General features: G+C 39.7%; 1 protein-coding gene across 1 annotated transcript; it reads right to left on the reverse strand.

The window, feature by feature from the left end:
* Window positions 1-3,514: 3,514 nt before the first annotated feature.
* On the reverse strand, window positions 3,515-15,288 carry pcgf5b (polycomb group ring finger 5b). The gene is made up of 8 exons (XM_079230230.1): window positions 14,770-15,288; window positions 14,307-14,403; window positions 13,643-13,698; window positions 12,570-12,629; window positions 11,945-12,135; window positions 11,611-11,709; window positions 10,487-10,576; window positions 3,515-3,976 (listed from the first exon to the last, which is right to left on the reverse strand). The coding sequence occupies exons 1-8, from the start codon at window positions 14,882-14,884 to the stop codon at window positions 3,929-3,931; spliced, it is 756 nt and encodes a 251-aa protein (XP_079086356.1). The 5' UTR covers window positions 14,885-15,288; the 3' UTR covers window positions 3,515-3,928.
* Between the last annotated feature and the right edge of the window lie 1,400 nt (window positions 15,289-16,688).

The raw sequence follows: 16,688 nt of genomic DNA on the forward strand, positions 1-16,688 counted from the left end.
ATGAGATCTGGTAAAAGCTCAGGAAAAAGCGAGTGAATGAACCTTGAGTTGCGTGAGGTTACAAAGTGTTTTTTCTGCTATTTTTGAAGTGAGGTGGATTTTCTATATCAATAATTCAATGAATCAATGTATTTATTCATGGCTGTGTTATTTGTTGTGTGTTGATGTTGAACTATTCGGCTTCTGTCATTTATCTTTTCATTTGTTTCCCTTTTCCATCCTGGCTCGTCAATGCTTTGTTAGAAAATGGCGACAGACCATTTCGCTACGTCATCGATACAAAGTGTCCGTTTCGTTTTTTCACCCCTTTGATGTATTTAAGTTGGAGCGCCTCTAATGAATCAAACAAGAAGCGAAACTCATCGGCCTTCATGCAGCAGCTGCACTGAACCAGAGTGCAGGTTGTGTTCCGAGCACAGAGACACTTTCACTTCTTCACAGATGGAAACACTATTGCTTTCTTGTTGTTACCTTCAGTGTTGATAAAGCTCATTATCACTCTCCACACACAGAGATAGCAAACCCCGAGCAGAAAGAGAGTTCACACCCCCCCAGAAGCTGATGAGTTGTATTCAGGGAAATGTAGGACGTGATTCACAGAAAGCAGGAAGAATTTAAAAGACCTAATTTAATTGTTTAAACATGATTCATATTTGATCACATTTAGTTTTTTAGGAAATTCTAAGCACTTTGAGTCAATCAGTAATTATAGTTTTGACCACATATTGTGTTTTGACTTGACGGGAGGCTCAGCAATTTGTTGAATTTCATTGTTTCAGTACATCACGTGCAATGGAAAGTTGAATTTAATTAATAAAAGGTAATATTGGCAGTGACACAAATCAACTGATGCAGTTGAAGTAATACTAATGAGACTCAAATGTACACTAAATCACTGAAAAGAATATCTTTGTTATTATTCATATTTCTTAAACATATTTATGTATTTGCTTTGGTTTCTGGAAAAGGGAATATGAATAGTTTAGTGCTTAGTGATTAGTGTTTTTATTAAACAACACACTCAAAGTAGCAGGCACACTAGATCTGCTTCAAGAGGTGATTGTGTCATTTCACATAGGTCAAGCTCTTTCAGCAAATCTGCATTTTCTGTGAATTCAGCAATGAATTTGAAGACATTCAAACATAGCCTTAAGGAATGGCTTGTTGCCAATCAGGTGTGCAAGCATGAATGTACTGTCTGTCCTGCCTGCTTATTTGGTGTATGTGTGCATTTGTCTTGTTTAGTGTTAATGTATTTTATGTGCCTCCAGTGTTTTATATATGCATCTACTGTGGATACACTTTTCTTTGATGTGAATTAGATTTGTCTATACATTACTGTCTGTCTCTCTTAGTTGCATTGTGTTATTGAAAATGTATTTTCAGGCTGCCATAAAAAAAATCTGGCCAGGGACAGCAGATGAAAATTAGCCTCTCTGGCTAACTCTGACTCACTTACAGTTTTACTGTTGATTAGTGTGCATTGTCCCTGCAAAATAAACAAATAAATAAATTTAAATAAAATAAAAAAGTAAAGTATAAACAAGTAAATGATAAATAAGATTGCAGAACGATTTGATAGAGAAAGATAAGGTTTTTATCCTTAAGCCCAATCTTAAATCTTCTTGTGTAGCCTCACGGTTGGAAAGGTGTCAGTATCATATTCCACATCAGTCCCTTCCTTATTCATTTTATTGGTAGTGAGATATACAACTAAAGACTGAATGTGTTTTATGGTTGCACCGTTATCATTATCAAATGGAAATACTATAGACACCTTGTGCTTCATTCTATACATTCCGGCAAAATTCAGCCTGATATATTCTATATTGTGGGACCTTTTGAAATGTTAAAGTTCTGTGGGTTACATTCGGCTGCACAGCTGCAGTCTAACTGACCCACTGGTGGTCAGTGTGGTTTAAGTGTTTCATGAGAGGAGCTGGTGACAAAGATGGGTCTACTTTTGCCTTCCATTCACATAACATGTTATACAACCCCAGTGGGTATTACAATATTAAGGATCACTGATCAGGGACCTGTGGCCGACATAACTGACATGAAAAAAACAACTGCAAGGGCAAGCTCAACAGCTGGAAGGACGAGCGCGTGTGTTTGAGGAAAGATATGACTCTTGGAGGTGTGTGTACAGTATGCATGCGTGTGAGTCTGCATTCACACAATTGTAGGTGTCAGTGTGGAACGGATGCTGTGATCTACTGCAGTGTATATATAGGTCGTCTTGAGGTGTAATTGTGTGTGCGTGTGTGTGTGTGCACTTAGATTCCTGTTCTCTTCATTTGGAAATTCAGACACTAAGATATTTCACCTTGTGACTGTTTTAGTGAGCAGACACAGTCTGTCTAACCCTGCCCACTTAACACACATTGTATGTGTGTGTGTGTGTGTGTGTGTGTGTGTTCTCATTCATTCAAAGGTAAAAACAGTATAATTTTACTGTCCCTTTTACAAAATGACCTTAATTAATAAATGGTTGCATGTAATTGCTGATGATCATTGTCCGCCACCTCTCTGCAGGAGAGCAGCGCTCATGACTCCCTCAGCTTTGAGTCATCAAAACGAGCAGTGAGAGCAGAGACGGCTGAAAATAGGGATGGCCTTTCAATGGAAAGAGATGCACTGTCTGTCACCAAATAAATAAGGACATGTATTGTGCAGTCCATGACAAGTGTTACAGCATCTATATAGGAGGGTGACAATTGAGAAAAAAATATACGTGCACCTTTTATTTTGACTTACTTCTTTTTTAAAGTCTTCCTCCAGACACCTTTTAAATTATGGAGAAATACTCTGCTCTGGTTAATATTACGTTTGACGTGGTTTTCCCACAAGTTCAAAAGAACTCTGACAAGAAAACACTCAGAGCGACAAGTTTTGGCCTCTTGATTATTTCCCCTGCTCGAGGAAACATCGGAGAGATTCGTTCGGCCTTCGACTCGGAGACTAGCCGACATATGATAAAGTGTAGTTAGCATCTTTTATTTGTTTTTGTCCTTTTTTTGTGCTTTTAAATGTCTGTGGTAGTTGTGAAACATACAATATCTGCTATAAGGCTACATTGCATTCACATTTGCCATCGCTTTGAAACAATACGGTTTAGGTATTGCACAACACCTATTCCTACACCTGGCGTATGATATGATAAATAAAGCCCCACCCACAAGTTAACTGGATTGGTTCTTCCTTAGGTATGTGACTCATGAAGTCCTGGTTGTCCGACTGTATTTAAGACTCATTAGTACACTGCAGGGCGGAAACGCACAGCCACGGGGCTGACTGCTTATCCTCATAATCTGTATATCAAAAAACACCATATGGACACATCAACAGGGTTGAAAACCTTTTCATTGGAGGGTCCCTCAGAAAAGATCTCAGATTGAAATGATGCATCAGATGCAGATAAACCGTTCAAGCTTTAGGCTCACTGTTAGTTCTATGAGATACACCTTCAGATAGCGAATACGCGATAAAACCCCAAAGATCCAGAACAGCCATCAACAGTAGAAAATCAACATTTAATCTACATAGTTAGACAGGCAAAGTGAAGATATGGTCATACTTCAGTTGATCTCAACAAGTTTTTAGGCACAGGGACAAACATTTAAAAATATCATATATAATAGCATATATTATTCTATGTAGCATAAAACCTCTTTACCATGACAACGTATGCACTTCATCATTGGCTGTACAAAAATACATTTAAATCTCTTTCGCTGCACATTGTGGGCATGTTTGTATTTGTGTCCATGTGCAAATGTAGGTGCTTTGCAAGTTTTCTGTATTTGTTATGTATGTCTGCATATGTGTGTGTTTGTGTACATATACATGTGTGTGTGTGTGTGTGTGTGTGTGTGTGTGTGTGTGTGTGTGTGTGTGTGTGTGTGTGTGGTCTTCTTGCAGCTGTGGTTCAGCCAAAGTCGATTCGCGGGCGGTACTCAAGGACCATGGGATAAGTCTGAAAGAGAGACAGAAAAACAAGAAACTGTTTCAGAGAAGAGAATCTGTCTTTTGGTCTTCACATCATAAAAGTTCACCACATGTCTGCTGGAAGGCGGAGGGGAATAATAAAAAGCTGAAACACTAAAGCTAGGGTTATCGTTTATTGAATAGGCTTTTTTGGAAAGGTGCAATAACAGTTGTTACATCAACAACGTGTACGTTCAAACCAATTCCACATGATGTGCTGACACACACACACACACACACACACACACACACACACACACACACACACACACACAATAAGTCAACTGCAGGTTTTCATGAATTCAGAGCTAAAGAAGAATGTGAACCCGTTTCCATTAAACTGTCCAGGATCGACCTGCTCTGCTCTGCGGGGAGAGAAACCAAGTGCCTGATGCAGAAGAGCCATATATGAAGAAAAAAAAAATGATAAAGTAATAAAGGCCCGGCTGCTGCTCGCTCTGCTGAAGCTCAATTGAAAAGTGTATCATTCGATATCTGTGGAATACATAGAGCTCTGTTACAAGCCGCTCTTTCTATTAGCTTTATTGAAGCATCTTTTCCAATCTGAATCCAGAAGCACGCCACGCTTAGGGAAAAATATAATAAATAGTACAGTCAAACTATTGCACATTAGTGCTTTCATAACAATACATAGTATCAGATTTCTGGAGAGATTGAAATGGGTCTGGTGTTGTGCTCAGTAACAGCTGTTTCTGTCAATAGAAGAAGAAGAAAAAAACGGTTGACCAATCAGATCCTTGTTTGAGAGATTTAGAATGGGGGCATCATCACTGCCAGATTCAGAAAAACAGACAAACTGTGACCAGCTTTAATGTGATCAATGCAGCTGGACAGGTTTTTGTTATTCGTTTTACGGGGGAAAAACATTTTAATTGACACATTTCATCAACATGACAACTATAAACTGTTACCACTGAGTATTTGAATCAAACTCAGTCCAAAAAACTAAATTAACCAAACTCGAGCCACCTGTGTTCACACAAATATCTTGTTGTCTACATCATGAGGAAACCTTGCTCATTTACATATTTGGCAAATTGGGACAAGTTACCGGCTACGGATCATATGAATAAAATGTTCATGAACATATTATGATTATTATTATGTATTTAATTTCTTTAATAACATTGTAGTTCTGTTGCCACGTAACAACACTCTCCTACCACAATGCAATAAGTAGAATGAGTGCAAACATGTCAACAAATTGCAATATCTGCGACTTTGATAACAATTGCCACGATAATTTTGACTTCCTCGTGCTGAAAATGTAGGTTGTACCTTCAGTTTTTCAAAAGTTACCACTCTCTTCGTACATAGATGACTCGGCCCAGGAGAAGCCTCGACCTCACAGCAATGCACCCTTTATTCTGGATAACTAATAGAAATGTCAATGAGGACTCCTTGTACATCTCGCCTCCTTTGGTTGTAACGCTCACTTGAAAGAGTGAAAAGATGTGAGCTACCCTTCTTATAAAAGATTCAAAAAGAAAGAAAGTGGATGTTTGTCATATAGCAGCTGCAAAGTGAAGACCCTGTCTCCTGTTTCTGGAGCCTGTCTACTATTCCTGGCAGCTCGAGGCTGCTGGTGCAGCAGAGTACAGCTGCTGTCGTCTCCTCCGGCTTTCTGCATTTTGCTGCATCATGCCTCGGAAATAAAGAACAACACTGAATCCAACCTAAGCAGACTCACGCTGTGCCTTTGTATGTGTGCCTCTCTGACACTCTTTTCACTCAGCATTTTGCTCTCCCAAACACTTGAATTATACCGCAGCAACACATTTTACTCCTCAGCTGTCAGCGACTTTTAAGGGATTTTTGTTCTAGTGTCAAATGTCAAATGTAGAATGGTGCAAACCTGCAGCACCAGCAAAAAAAAAAAAAAAAAATACTGAAAATTACATTTGCTGTCAAATAATGTTTGGTGCAGTCACAAATTACAGAATTACCTTACATGTACTTTTCCATTGCCCATTTTTCTACAGGAATATGCAGTTCACACTTAATGCAAATATATTCTACTTGACAGTGTCCCGTCTGGTGTCCCATTTGAGCTCATTAAATGTCCAAAATATAAAAGGATCTTCCACCGGAACCCTGACTATTCACAACAAATCAGTCTTTGTAATATTACGTAATATTACGTTCCAAAGTCAGGGTCAATGCTAAAAGAAAGGGGGTCAACAAAGTCATTACTAATCATCCTTTCGAGTCCTGGAGAGTAGCACTCCCCCTTTCTGTGAGTTCAACATGGAGCTGCTGTCAGAGAAAGCAATGATTCACCTCGTTTTGACGCAAGACTGATCTTATTTATGCTCTGTTCTTGGCAAGACACGGGACATGATTCATGGGAAGGTTCTCATTCCAGTGAGGTGGCCTGTCGAGATGGTTTAACCTGAGTAGAAACAATGCAGGGTTAAGGCCGGGCCGCACCGCTGAGTATCTGCTCTTTGCTTGGGTGAGTGTAGGAATACAAGGCTGCTTAAAAGGTTCATTATTCAAGAGTTAAAGAATGATGTCACCTGTCAGAGGGCTCAGAAGAATTCCGACGAAGAAGCATTAGCCATTGCAGGACTGGGCGAAACTGCACATTGATGGCTGTTTTCTTTTAATGGTGAAACTAAGAGTGACAGCAGGGGCAACACATGCATTGATCCAATAAAGGATTTGAAAGATCTTTTTGATAATTCACTGTTTCAAGGCACTATTTCTTCCCTTCAATACAAAATGCCTTATTCGAAACTCCGCCTCTCGAGAGTGTGCGGTGTTTGAGGCGGTGAAGAGGTTCAGCGTTCTCTGGAGGTGTTTAGGAAAGAGTTTTGAGTTTCATAAGTACGTTAGGCTCCATCATTCAGACGGAAAACTTTCCTGCTTCGGAAACAAACGGCGCCAACACATGAAACTGATTTGTGCTAACGAGGTGAGTCCACCGCTTCTCAATAAAAGGAGGGCTGGAACGACTGCCGCGGCTGCAATGAGGGACTCGGCCTAATCTCAGAAACACCGCTTGAGGTTAAAAACAATGTGAGTGCGTTGTAATCTAACCTGACCTTCGTCTGAACAGAGTAAACAGAGGAGGGGACTATGTGGCACGGCTCTGTCCATCCAACACGACCATCTGACGTTTAGACGTGTGACGAATATACAACACAAAAATGTGAAATACTCGCCTGTGAATATTATATATCTGAGGCTTTTATTGTGAAAGTTAGGAACAGGACTGGAATATGGCTGTATATGATATATAATATGGCTATACGTGCTGCCTTTGTCAAGTTCGAACGTTTCAAAGGAACAATAAAGAATGTCAACTTGGTTTGGACTACGGCACTTCCGTGATGTTTCATTAAAAAAAAAGGCACAACTCAACCGTGATTGGTTGATACCTTTATTTGGGGTTCGACTGTGGCTCAGTAGTAGAGCAGACTCGTCCTTCAATAAGAGGGTCGGCGGTTCAATCCCCAGCTCCGCTCGTCCATGTCGATTTAACCCCAAATTGCTCCCGGAAGCGGTGTATGAATGGTTAGTTAGAGTCCTGATTGGTACCTTGCATGCCATCAGTTTATGAATGTATGTGAATGATGACATGTAGTGGCAAAGGTACCATCTGATACTGTCAGGGGGTTTGGTCCTAAATCCTTGGGTGAAGACCTCTAGACCCGATAGTAATTTGATTTTTACCCAAAACATATTCGCGTTATAGTTTACTTGGGCAAATGATTCAATCGTCGAATGTCTTGGTGATGCAATTTTTCAATTTAGTTATCTAATAAAAAATGTTGGGGACAAACGATGACAGTTATTTGAAACAGAAATCAAACTGAACAAACATCTCAATGATATGATTCACTGCCAGTCAACAATAACCGGCATCCGAATGTGTTCATTACCCAGTCTGCACAGACAACAGTACTTCCCAAATACGTTTTGAGCGAGTGTGCATGTTTATCACCATCAAGGCAATCAGAATGTCGTGTCCCGTTCTGACTAAATGACATCCCGAGACGCTGAGTGCTAACAGATGACTTTTTTTGCAGCCATCCTGACCGGCCTCCGTGGGTCTCGGCGTCGGAGGGAGAACATCAAGTGAAGCTGCGTCATTGTCACCCGGATGAGACTGATGAATGACTCGTATCTTCTTTCTCTCCCTCTTCCGTCTCCATTCCTGACTTTCATGCTTTGAATCTGTCTCTCTCTCGCCCTCTCCGTCACTCCTCTCTTTATCTTATCCCAAACCGGACAGGATTGCTTGGTGTTTATCCCTCTGACTCACCGGGAGGGACATAAATAATTTCCGACGGACGGATTTATGTTTGTTGTTTTGGAGCGTGTGAGTTAAAGTGTGTGTGGGGGGGTGGAGGAAATACTGGAAAGGAAAGATTGCGCTCATGAAGAAGCTAGATGATGAAAAACTTTAATAACGTGTTTTACTTCAAACAAGCCATCTTCACGTATTTAAATTCAGTGCATCAAATATATTCAAATTCAGAGCCTTGTATAGAAAACCATCAGCAGTTCCTCGTCCTCATGGAGTATTTTGAGCCATGTTTCCACATCTAAACTAACTCATCAAGACTTACATTTGGGTTACAACTGTGGTAAAGTTTTTTTTAAAGGTTTAGGTTACAATATAACACACCTGTATTTACATGTAAAGCAACTCTTAACTACACAGTAGACCTGTTTTGCCCCTGATGATTAGATGTGTTTTAACAATTCTTACATTGTTCAAATGAGTTTATACCATCTAAGAACCAGGTTGTAAAAAAGTAAAAACCCTTTTGTGGAAAGACTCACCTAGTAGCTCAATAACAAGTTGCTGAGCATGACTGACAACAGCAGGACTGAATACATCATATTATTCGTATTACTTCATACGTTGCCCTGATCTGTGGCTTGGAGGCTCAGCAGCCCTTTTCTGCTGTGTATCATCAAAACAAGTCTATTTCACCATCGTCACTGTTGTAACACAATGTTTACATAATGTGTGTCCACAACTTTACATATGGGATAAAGGTCCAGATGGAAAATTACATGACCGACAATTCTGATAATCTGTGTACGCTAAAGAGATGATCTGCAACTTATTATTACATATGAAGGATGTCAGATCCAACTGGATTATTAGTTTTTAGATCAGTACAACCCTTTATCAAAGGTGTTTTTTAGGATATACGTAGATATTTGCTTCAAGAAATAATAAATGAATAGGAATAAGTAGCAAGAAATTGCTGATACCAGTTGATGCACACGCCAACATTTGATCTTGTTTTTTTCTACATCAAGCATTGTACCGACTTCCTGTCCCTCCTCTTGTCCCTGCTGCTCCTCCCATCATCCTCCTCTCGTTGTCCTGACCTGGTATATGATGCCACCTGCAGTGCCAGCTGTTTGCGCTTCTCAGTCGCTGTCCACAAGTGGACGGGACTTTTCGTTAGCTCATCGCTCATGTGAATACACACACACACACTTGCAGATGAACAGATTTACAAGTCCCCATATACAGTACAGGAATAAAATCACTGTTCCCAAGCAAGACTAAAGCGTACTCTAAATCCAGATAACACACACACACACACACACACACAGTCTGAGAAAAGGACAACTCCTCCTGGTACTGTGTGTGTGTGTGTGTGTGTGTGTGTGTGTGTGTGTGTGTGTGTGTGTGTGTGTGTGTGTGTGTGTGTGTGTACCTCTATCACTAGCACTTATCAGCAAAGCGTTTCTTTGACTCTCACTACTATGAATCTGTTCAAATCTGAAAAGGAAGCTCATATAGATTGTCTTAAGGTCTCCAAATTATTTATAACACTTAAGATAACATGGGAGTCAAACCAAAGCGTGGTCAACTGGAATTTACTTCAGTTTTCAATGTGACTCTCTGAGTTTGCAGTGTTCACAGAGGAGTGGAAACCAAACAGAATGTAGGCTTGTGGCACTGGAATATACAGTGTGTGGTCAGAAGGGCAGAATCAACAAGGCTTTAATAAATAAGTGAAAGAAATATCAAGTGTACATATCTAAGATATTAACAATTAGAACATAACAACAACACCAACAAAACAATGTGTAAACAAAAATGTGCTTTCTTTAGCATGAAGTCAGAATTCTCTCAGTCAGATTTGAGTAAAAACTTTCTTCCGGCAAAACCTATTTAGAATATAGAAGTAATTTAACAAGCATTCACAACCACAGTACCACCCACCCACCCACCCATCCACACACACACAGTACTACTTCTGAGAATGTTCTATTTACTTTCATTCTTACCAATAAATGAACCATACTGTAACTTGAACCACAACGCTGATCTGTACTTTGTAAACCTTAACCATAATATACAAATTTAACTTTGCTTTTAGTTCCTCTTTGTGGAGTTGAGTCCCAATATCCACAAAAAAATGCTTTCCTGCACCAGTGCATCTACACATGAGCATGCAACAGCGCACTCATAAACAGGAAGTGAGGGTGACAGCCTTACATTCTCTCCATGTAGCCTCCATCGTGTCATGTAGATGAACTCCAGAGTGTGATCTCTTCCCATGATCTCTCCGTTACACAGCACATCCAGCTGGACACAGCAGAAGAAGAAAAAATATGATCAGAAATAAGTTCAATTTAACAAAATTAGGTGCCAAAACCTCAAAGTCTGATTGATGACACATACATTGAGAAAAAAAAAATGTTTTATCTTAGTCTTAATGCACAAAATGAAAGAAGAGGGGAAGTTCACTGCGGTAATGAGTGGAAGGCTGCACTGAATGTGTGAAAGACTGTCTGAGATTCAGTACAAACTCAGTCTGAAGCAAATGTGGATGCCATCAGTTTTTAATCCAACCTGACAGATATTTTTAAGAATGGTCCAAGTTTCAATCTTTTGTTTAATTTAAGTGGGAAATTTGTTGTTTATTTTACTTTAATTGTATTTTTGCGTTATCTTTTAATTGACACGTATAATTATTGGATTTGCTGTGTCGTTGCTCTGTGTGGCAGCTTGATAACGTTGTGTCTATCAAAACCATTGCACTAGCTAATAATAAAGTATTTGACAATAGCTGCTTCAATAAATGCTCCTTATTTTGCTTTAAACTCACTTTGTTTAGGCAACGTTGCTGCTGCTCAAGTCACCTCGCCAGTTAGCCATGTCTGACAATAATTGTGAATACATTGTAGGCTGTGTCAGACCAGTTAAATCATAAAGTCATAGTATTTGATGAACAAACTCTGTGCATTGTGAAGAGGAGGAAATACATTTGCATCAGCCCTGTGACTACATCACCAGCAAGCCTTCACTAAACCACACTCAGCAAAACAACATAACAACATGCTGTCTTTAGAGTGAACTTTGTTCATCATGTATGTGCTTTTCTTAATAAACATGTAACATAACTGTGTTGTGTGTGGGTTGCATGATTCACAGGTAATATCATGTGATTATCACATGATAAGAGTGTAAGTATTTAAAGAGGGCATCTCTGTTGATATTTTAAGTGTGAAGAAGAGCAATAGCTCGACATGTCAGTTGCTTTTGTTCTAATAAATTGCACTTAAGGGAGCTATAGTGTGCGGACCTTCATTTAAATTTCCATGTAATGTGTTCCTTACCTCATAAGAGCTAGGCAGCTTTAGTTTAAGACTGAGAAACTTCTTAATTGTTCCCACTGTGACTCTGCTGGAGCAGCGGATGAACCTCTTCATCAAATCCTAAACGGACGAGAGAACAATTCCATTACACTCTAATCTAATGGGAGAGGTAACTAAAAGATCGTGGTACATTTTTCCAGGAAAAGACCCCAAAACACATTCAAACCTTTGCAAGAGATTAGATACCGACTAAGACGTCTAAGAAGCGTGGAGGCATTTACAAACCAAGCTGTGTTTAAGACTTTTATGGCTTATTGATTATCAAAAAAGTTGCACATAAATAAAACACACACACCGTGACAGTGCTCTCCCCCGACTGTCCCGTGTTGCGTAGGCAGTCCAGACAGATGGCTATCTGAGGGTCACTCCTGTGGTAATCTTCATCGCCGCCATCGTCATCATCATCATCACCACCTCCACCACCATCATCATCATCATAATCGCCTCCAACATCAGGCAGCCCAATCCGCTGACACCTCACAGTTTCTGGTATGAGAGACACACACACACACACACACACACACACACACACACACACACACACACACACACACACACTCTTTTCAATTAAGATAAACTTTAAATTATTAAAGTATTACAATTTCCTCATAATAATGTGATTAAACAATACTGAATTATTGCCCTCTACAAAGCTTGTGTGGGTTGCATATGAGCTGGAAATTCCCTGATGTCGCACATGTTGATGAATCAAAAACTTCCCTCTATTAATTTTACTTCTGCCTACTCTAAGCATGAGAGGAAAAAGATAGCATCCACATACACAATATTTGTGTATGTGTACTGACATTGCTATCGCAGGGGTTCTGCTCGTACTAACAGCCAGACAAATAGTAAATGTATTAGTCCGAATAAAGTTCATAGGGTTCAATCATATTCACGGTCTAAGTGAGACAGCTTACCTTGGCCATTTTCTCTGGGTTGGTTCTTCTTCCAGAATTCCACTTCCTGCTGTTCCTCTTCTGGTTCACATAAACAGATAAAAAGAACGACAGGAAAAAAGACTGTTAAAAAGCAGCATGTAAAGAAGAAAGGGTTCATGCTAAATGAGGTAAAAATGGCTGCAGGTTAGCTTGATTTTGCAAGGAAAACAACTGCAGGGGCATGACATGTGTCAGGTACAGAAACAACAACAACAGGTGGCTATTTAAAATCTATAAAACAGAATTTATACGATACTAATTTCTTACACACACTTGGCCGAGTGACACGAGCGACACTAAAATATAATAAGTTTGTTCCATCAATCGTCTGCCAGAGCGCTCCGTCACCAGAGGTGAAGTTATGGAGTCATAAAATTATAACGCCATCACAGCTTTAGTTAGACATTTTGGCTTGGCCTCTTGGATCAAAACTGCAGAGCAGTGGCCAGGAGCTTGTTTTGCTCAAAAGCACTTCAACAGGGAGTACTGTATGCTTTTCAGCCATGCAGGGTTGAACCCAGTTCTACCATTTGAGTCTATTGGGTCTGATTCATTACCTTACATACTCAGTGTGAATAGAAAATGAGAACAGGCATGTGTTCATATAATTTGGATATAAATAGTGGTCTCCAGTACAGTTCCTGCCTTTTATGGAAGTAGAAAAGAAGAACAAAAAAGTGTTTGCACTAAATTGGCAAAACTCACTTGACAATTGCAAGGTTTTTGCTAAGAGGTTGCTCGGGCATCACTTAGATGGTGGCTGGGTTCATTTTGAGATTGTTGATCAGGCATTGCTTGGTTTCAATATGTTTTGGGTGGTTATCAGGTCATTGTGTGGTTGCTAAGATGTTCTTGGTGATTTATAAAGTGTTGCTAGGTGAGTGGTACAATGTATTTTGCATGCCTTGTAAAAAAAAAAAAAAAAAAAAGCGATGTGATCGGATTGCTGTTGTTTGCAAAAGAAAATGTCTACCCACCAATGAATAGTCATATAATTAGACATGGACTGCATAATGAGAAGGCAGATTGATGAAACCATCTTGCAAACTCACTTTCTCTGAGTCCAGGCACCAGCTTGAAAATTATCTCCTCCAGGGTGTTGTCCAACCTGAGAATATGGAGAGAGAAGAGCGTAAAGAGAAGGTGGAGGGAGAGAACAATGACGAGGAGGTGAAGAGGAAGTTGCGTGATGATTTAAAGTGACAGGAGTTAAAGAGAGGGAGCAGTAGTGGAGGTAGAGGAGAGAGGGATAAAGAAGTCAAGAAGGAATAAAAGATGAGAGAAAAAAGGAAGATATAATAGAGAGGAGAATGAGTTGGTACAACAGATGAGTAGTTGTGGACAAAGCAGATGGCAAATCAGAATGAAACATGAAGGAAGAACCGGTAGTAAATAATAAGAGACCAACAGAAGGATAAGAAGATTGAGAGACGTTAATAAGGGAAGGATGAGATGATCAAAAAGTAGAAAGTCCAGAACATAGCCGGTGGAACAAAGGGACCACTAAGGAAATGGAGATGAATGGAATTAAATGTGTTGTGCTTTAAGCGTTTAACCCCCATCTTTTAAACTTAGCCCCAGAATCTCTTTTAAGATGAAGCGGAAGAGCCTTAAAGAAAGAGGAAGACAGCTCAGGCTGACAAACTGCCAATGAGGAAATAAGCTCTTTCAAATAAAAGAGAGAATGAGGTAAGAAGAAGGCAAATTACATCTTACCTGAGCATCTCCAGTGGGTTGGTCTCATGGACCTGAATGCCACATTTAGGACAGTCATTACTGTCCTCAAAGTGCTGCACAATACAGCTCTTACAGACTGCAGAAGAAACAACATAAACATGATTTATTGAAGTTAACTTACTATATCTCATGTCTACTCTTTGTCAAGACAGTTTGACTTCATCCTGTTAAAGGATTTCAAAGAAATATACCTGCCTTTAGCAGTTAAAAATTACACGCTAGTTAGCTTGCTCATTAGCATGTTAGCTAACTTATAGATAGTTTGCTGATAGTTCACTCACAAGCTTGTTTGCAGGTAGGTTTGCTTGCTCGGTAATAATGTGTTCACACAACTTTCAACAAACCACATAATGTCAAACTGTCTTGATGAACTTCTGCCATTTATTTCCACTCATTGAAATGTGTCGTGTCACAAAGAAACAGTGTCTGTTGTTTCACTCACAGGTGTGCAGGCACTCGGTGACCGTGGTCGGTTTTATCAGGTAACCTCGACACAGGTAACAGGTGATGAAATGGTTAAAGTCCCTCACCATGTGCTTCCTTCCTGCGGCAGCCATGTTTGGAATCCTTTTTTTTAGCAACGCTACAGCAAGATACTGACCAGGAGTCAGAGTTACAGTTTAAAGCAAAAGGGAAAGGTCACCTTCTCGCTATTGAAGAGTCAGATGTCCATTCACAAAAATATGGAATGGAAAAGATTACAGTTACAGGCAAATATCGGGTGTCAAGGTTCGGTATCTTCACCAACACTGGCTAATGTTAGTCCAGGCTAGTGCATACAAATGTTCACTATCCACAATTTATGAGAGAAATGAGAGCGCCTACTGTGTAAAATCCTGCTCCATCCTTGACCCAATTTCTATTTGGTAATCAGTTTTTCTTGAGCAGCATCTTCCACACAGATCTTATTCCGTCTTCACTGAACCATGTTAGTCCCATTGAAGAAAAAAACCCGACACCAGGTGACCAGTCTGTGCAATCCTCTTTCAAACAACCATGTTTTTTAAATTCCCAGAATTCCTGGAGAGTAAGATGTCATGCTTCCCTCCCTGTCTCAGCCAAAGTGCCATTTTGAATCCACGAGGGGTCAGAGGTCACCTGACGACAGTGAGGCCAAAGACTTCTGCTTAGTCGGCCTCATCCCAGTCAGTTCATTCATCATTATGGTGCTCCTGCTGTTGACGTCGTTCGTTCTTCTAGTGGCACATGGTGACATGGGTTTGTCTGATGACCGTTTAACCTCAAACCCAAGTGACCTAAAGACAATAATAAACAAGCATCAGGAAGTGTGCCAAGTGCCGAGTACCAGACATATGCACAACTTAAGACACAATAAAAGAAACATTTGAAAGGAGCATTTTGAAATGTCTACAGAGTCCCTTATGACTGAAGAACACTGACACAATTAAATATAACTATATCTTTATCGTGATTTTTTAAAGGAATGACTGTTTGCTCTCATACTGCATTTGATAAGATTAAGTAGATTTAAAAAAAAAAACATAATTCATCAACATTCAATAAGATCAGAAAGTTGTGTCCATGACATGTAATACTGCCTTCAACACCAGGAATATCATCAACAACCAGAAAGAAAAGCTCCATATGACGATCTCAGGCTGTGAACTGGCTCACTGCCAGTTTAAAGGGCAGTGATTAAAGCTCGAGACTTATCAAAGTCACCTTACTGACTTTCAGAGTCGTGAGGACTTTTCAAAAGATGGATTTAATCATTCAAGAAGCTACATGTCGTTCAAACAAAAACACAGGTCATTTTAATTCTTTGGACAAATGACCAAGCTGGCCGTGTTTCTGGTCACTCTTATTGTTCTCTATTATTATGACCCTTGGATGCTGTGGTTTATGATGTGGGTTTTAAGACTAGAGGTTTTTCAGATTGTTTTTCTAAATCTATGTGGAGCTGTAAATTGTACAAAATCATCGAGTTGACACAAATATAGTAATTTAACTGTATTATTGCTTGTGTGTCCTCATTCTTTCCCCCACTTTGTGGTTTGTTCTCTCCTACCTGTGTTGCTGTGTAATTAATGTATTTATCAATAACGAACAATGAAATGAACATTCACAGGATTGCAGTTCTGACCTACATGCGTCAGTCTCTGGATTACCATTACTGTGAATAGCTAAAGTCTCCAACTTGGATCTATTCCATCCCCATTTTGATGGATTTGAATGAATTTCGGTTGCCCTATTTCAAAATATATTAATATATACTGTTAAGCTTCATAGTGGCGGCTGCTATTCCATTCAGAATTGTCATATCTACTGTGCAAAGCCTTTTGTTCAGATGCTATGGTGTCAGCGCTGCTGTTCGAGTAAATGAAGTGAGAAAGCCAGTAA

Source organism: Taurulus bubalis (genome assembly GCF_910589615.1).
Source record: "Taurulus bubalis genome assembly, chromosome: 14".
In the NCBI taxonomy this organism is placed as follows: Eukaryota; Metazoa; Chordata; class Actinopteri; order Perciformes; family Cottidae; genus Taurulus; species Taurulus bubalis.

What these genes read in the sequence shown, in the direction of transcription:
- pcgf5b (XM_079230230.1), bottom strand. Translation starts at nt 14,884, where the DNA reads ATGGCTGCCGCAGGAAGGAAGCACATGGTGAGGGACTTTAACCATTTC. An exon ending in AACCCACTGGAGATGCTCAG is followed by an intron (nt 13,699 to 14,306) that starts GTAAGATGTAAT and finishes CCATATTCTCAG; the next exon opens with GTTGGACAACACCCTGGAGG. An exon ending in ACCCAGAGAAAATGGCCAAG is followed by an intron (nt 12,136 to 12,569) that starts GTAAGCTGTCTC and finishes CTCTCATACCAG; the next exon opens with AAACTGTGAGGTGTCAGCGG.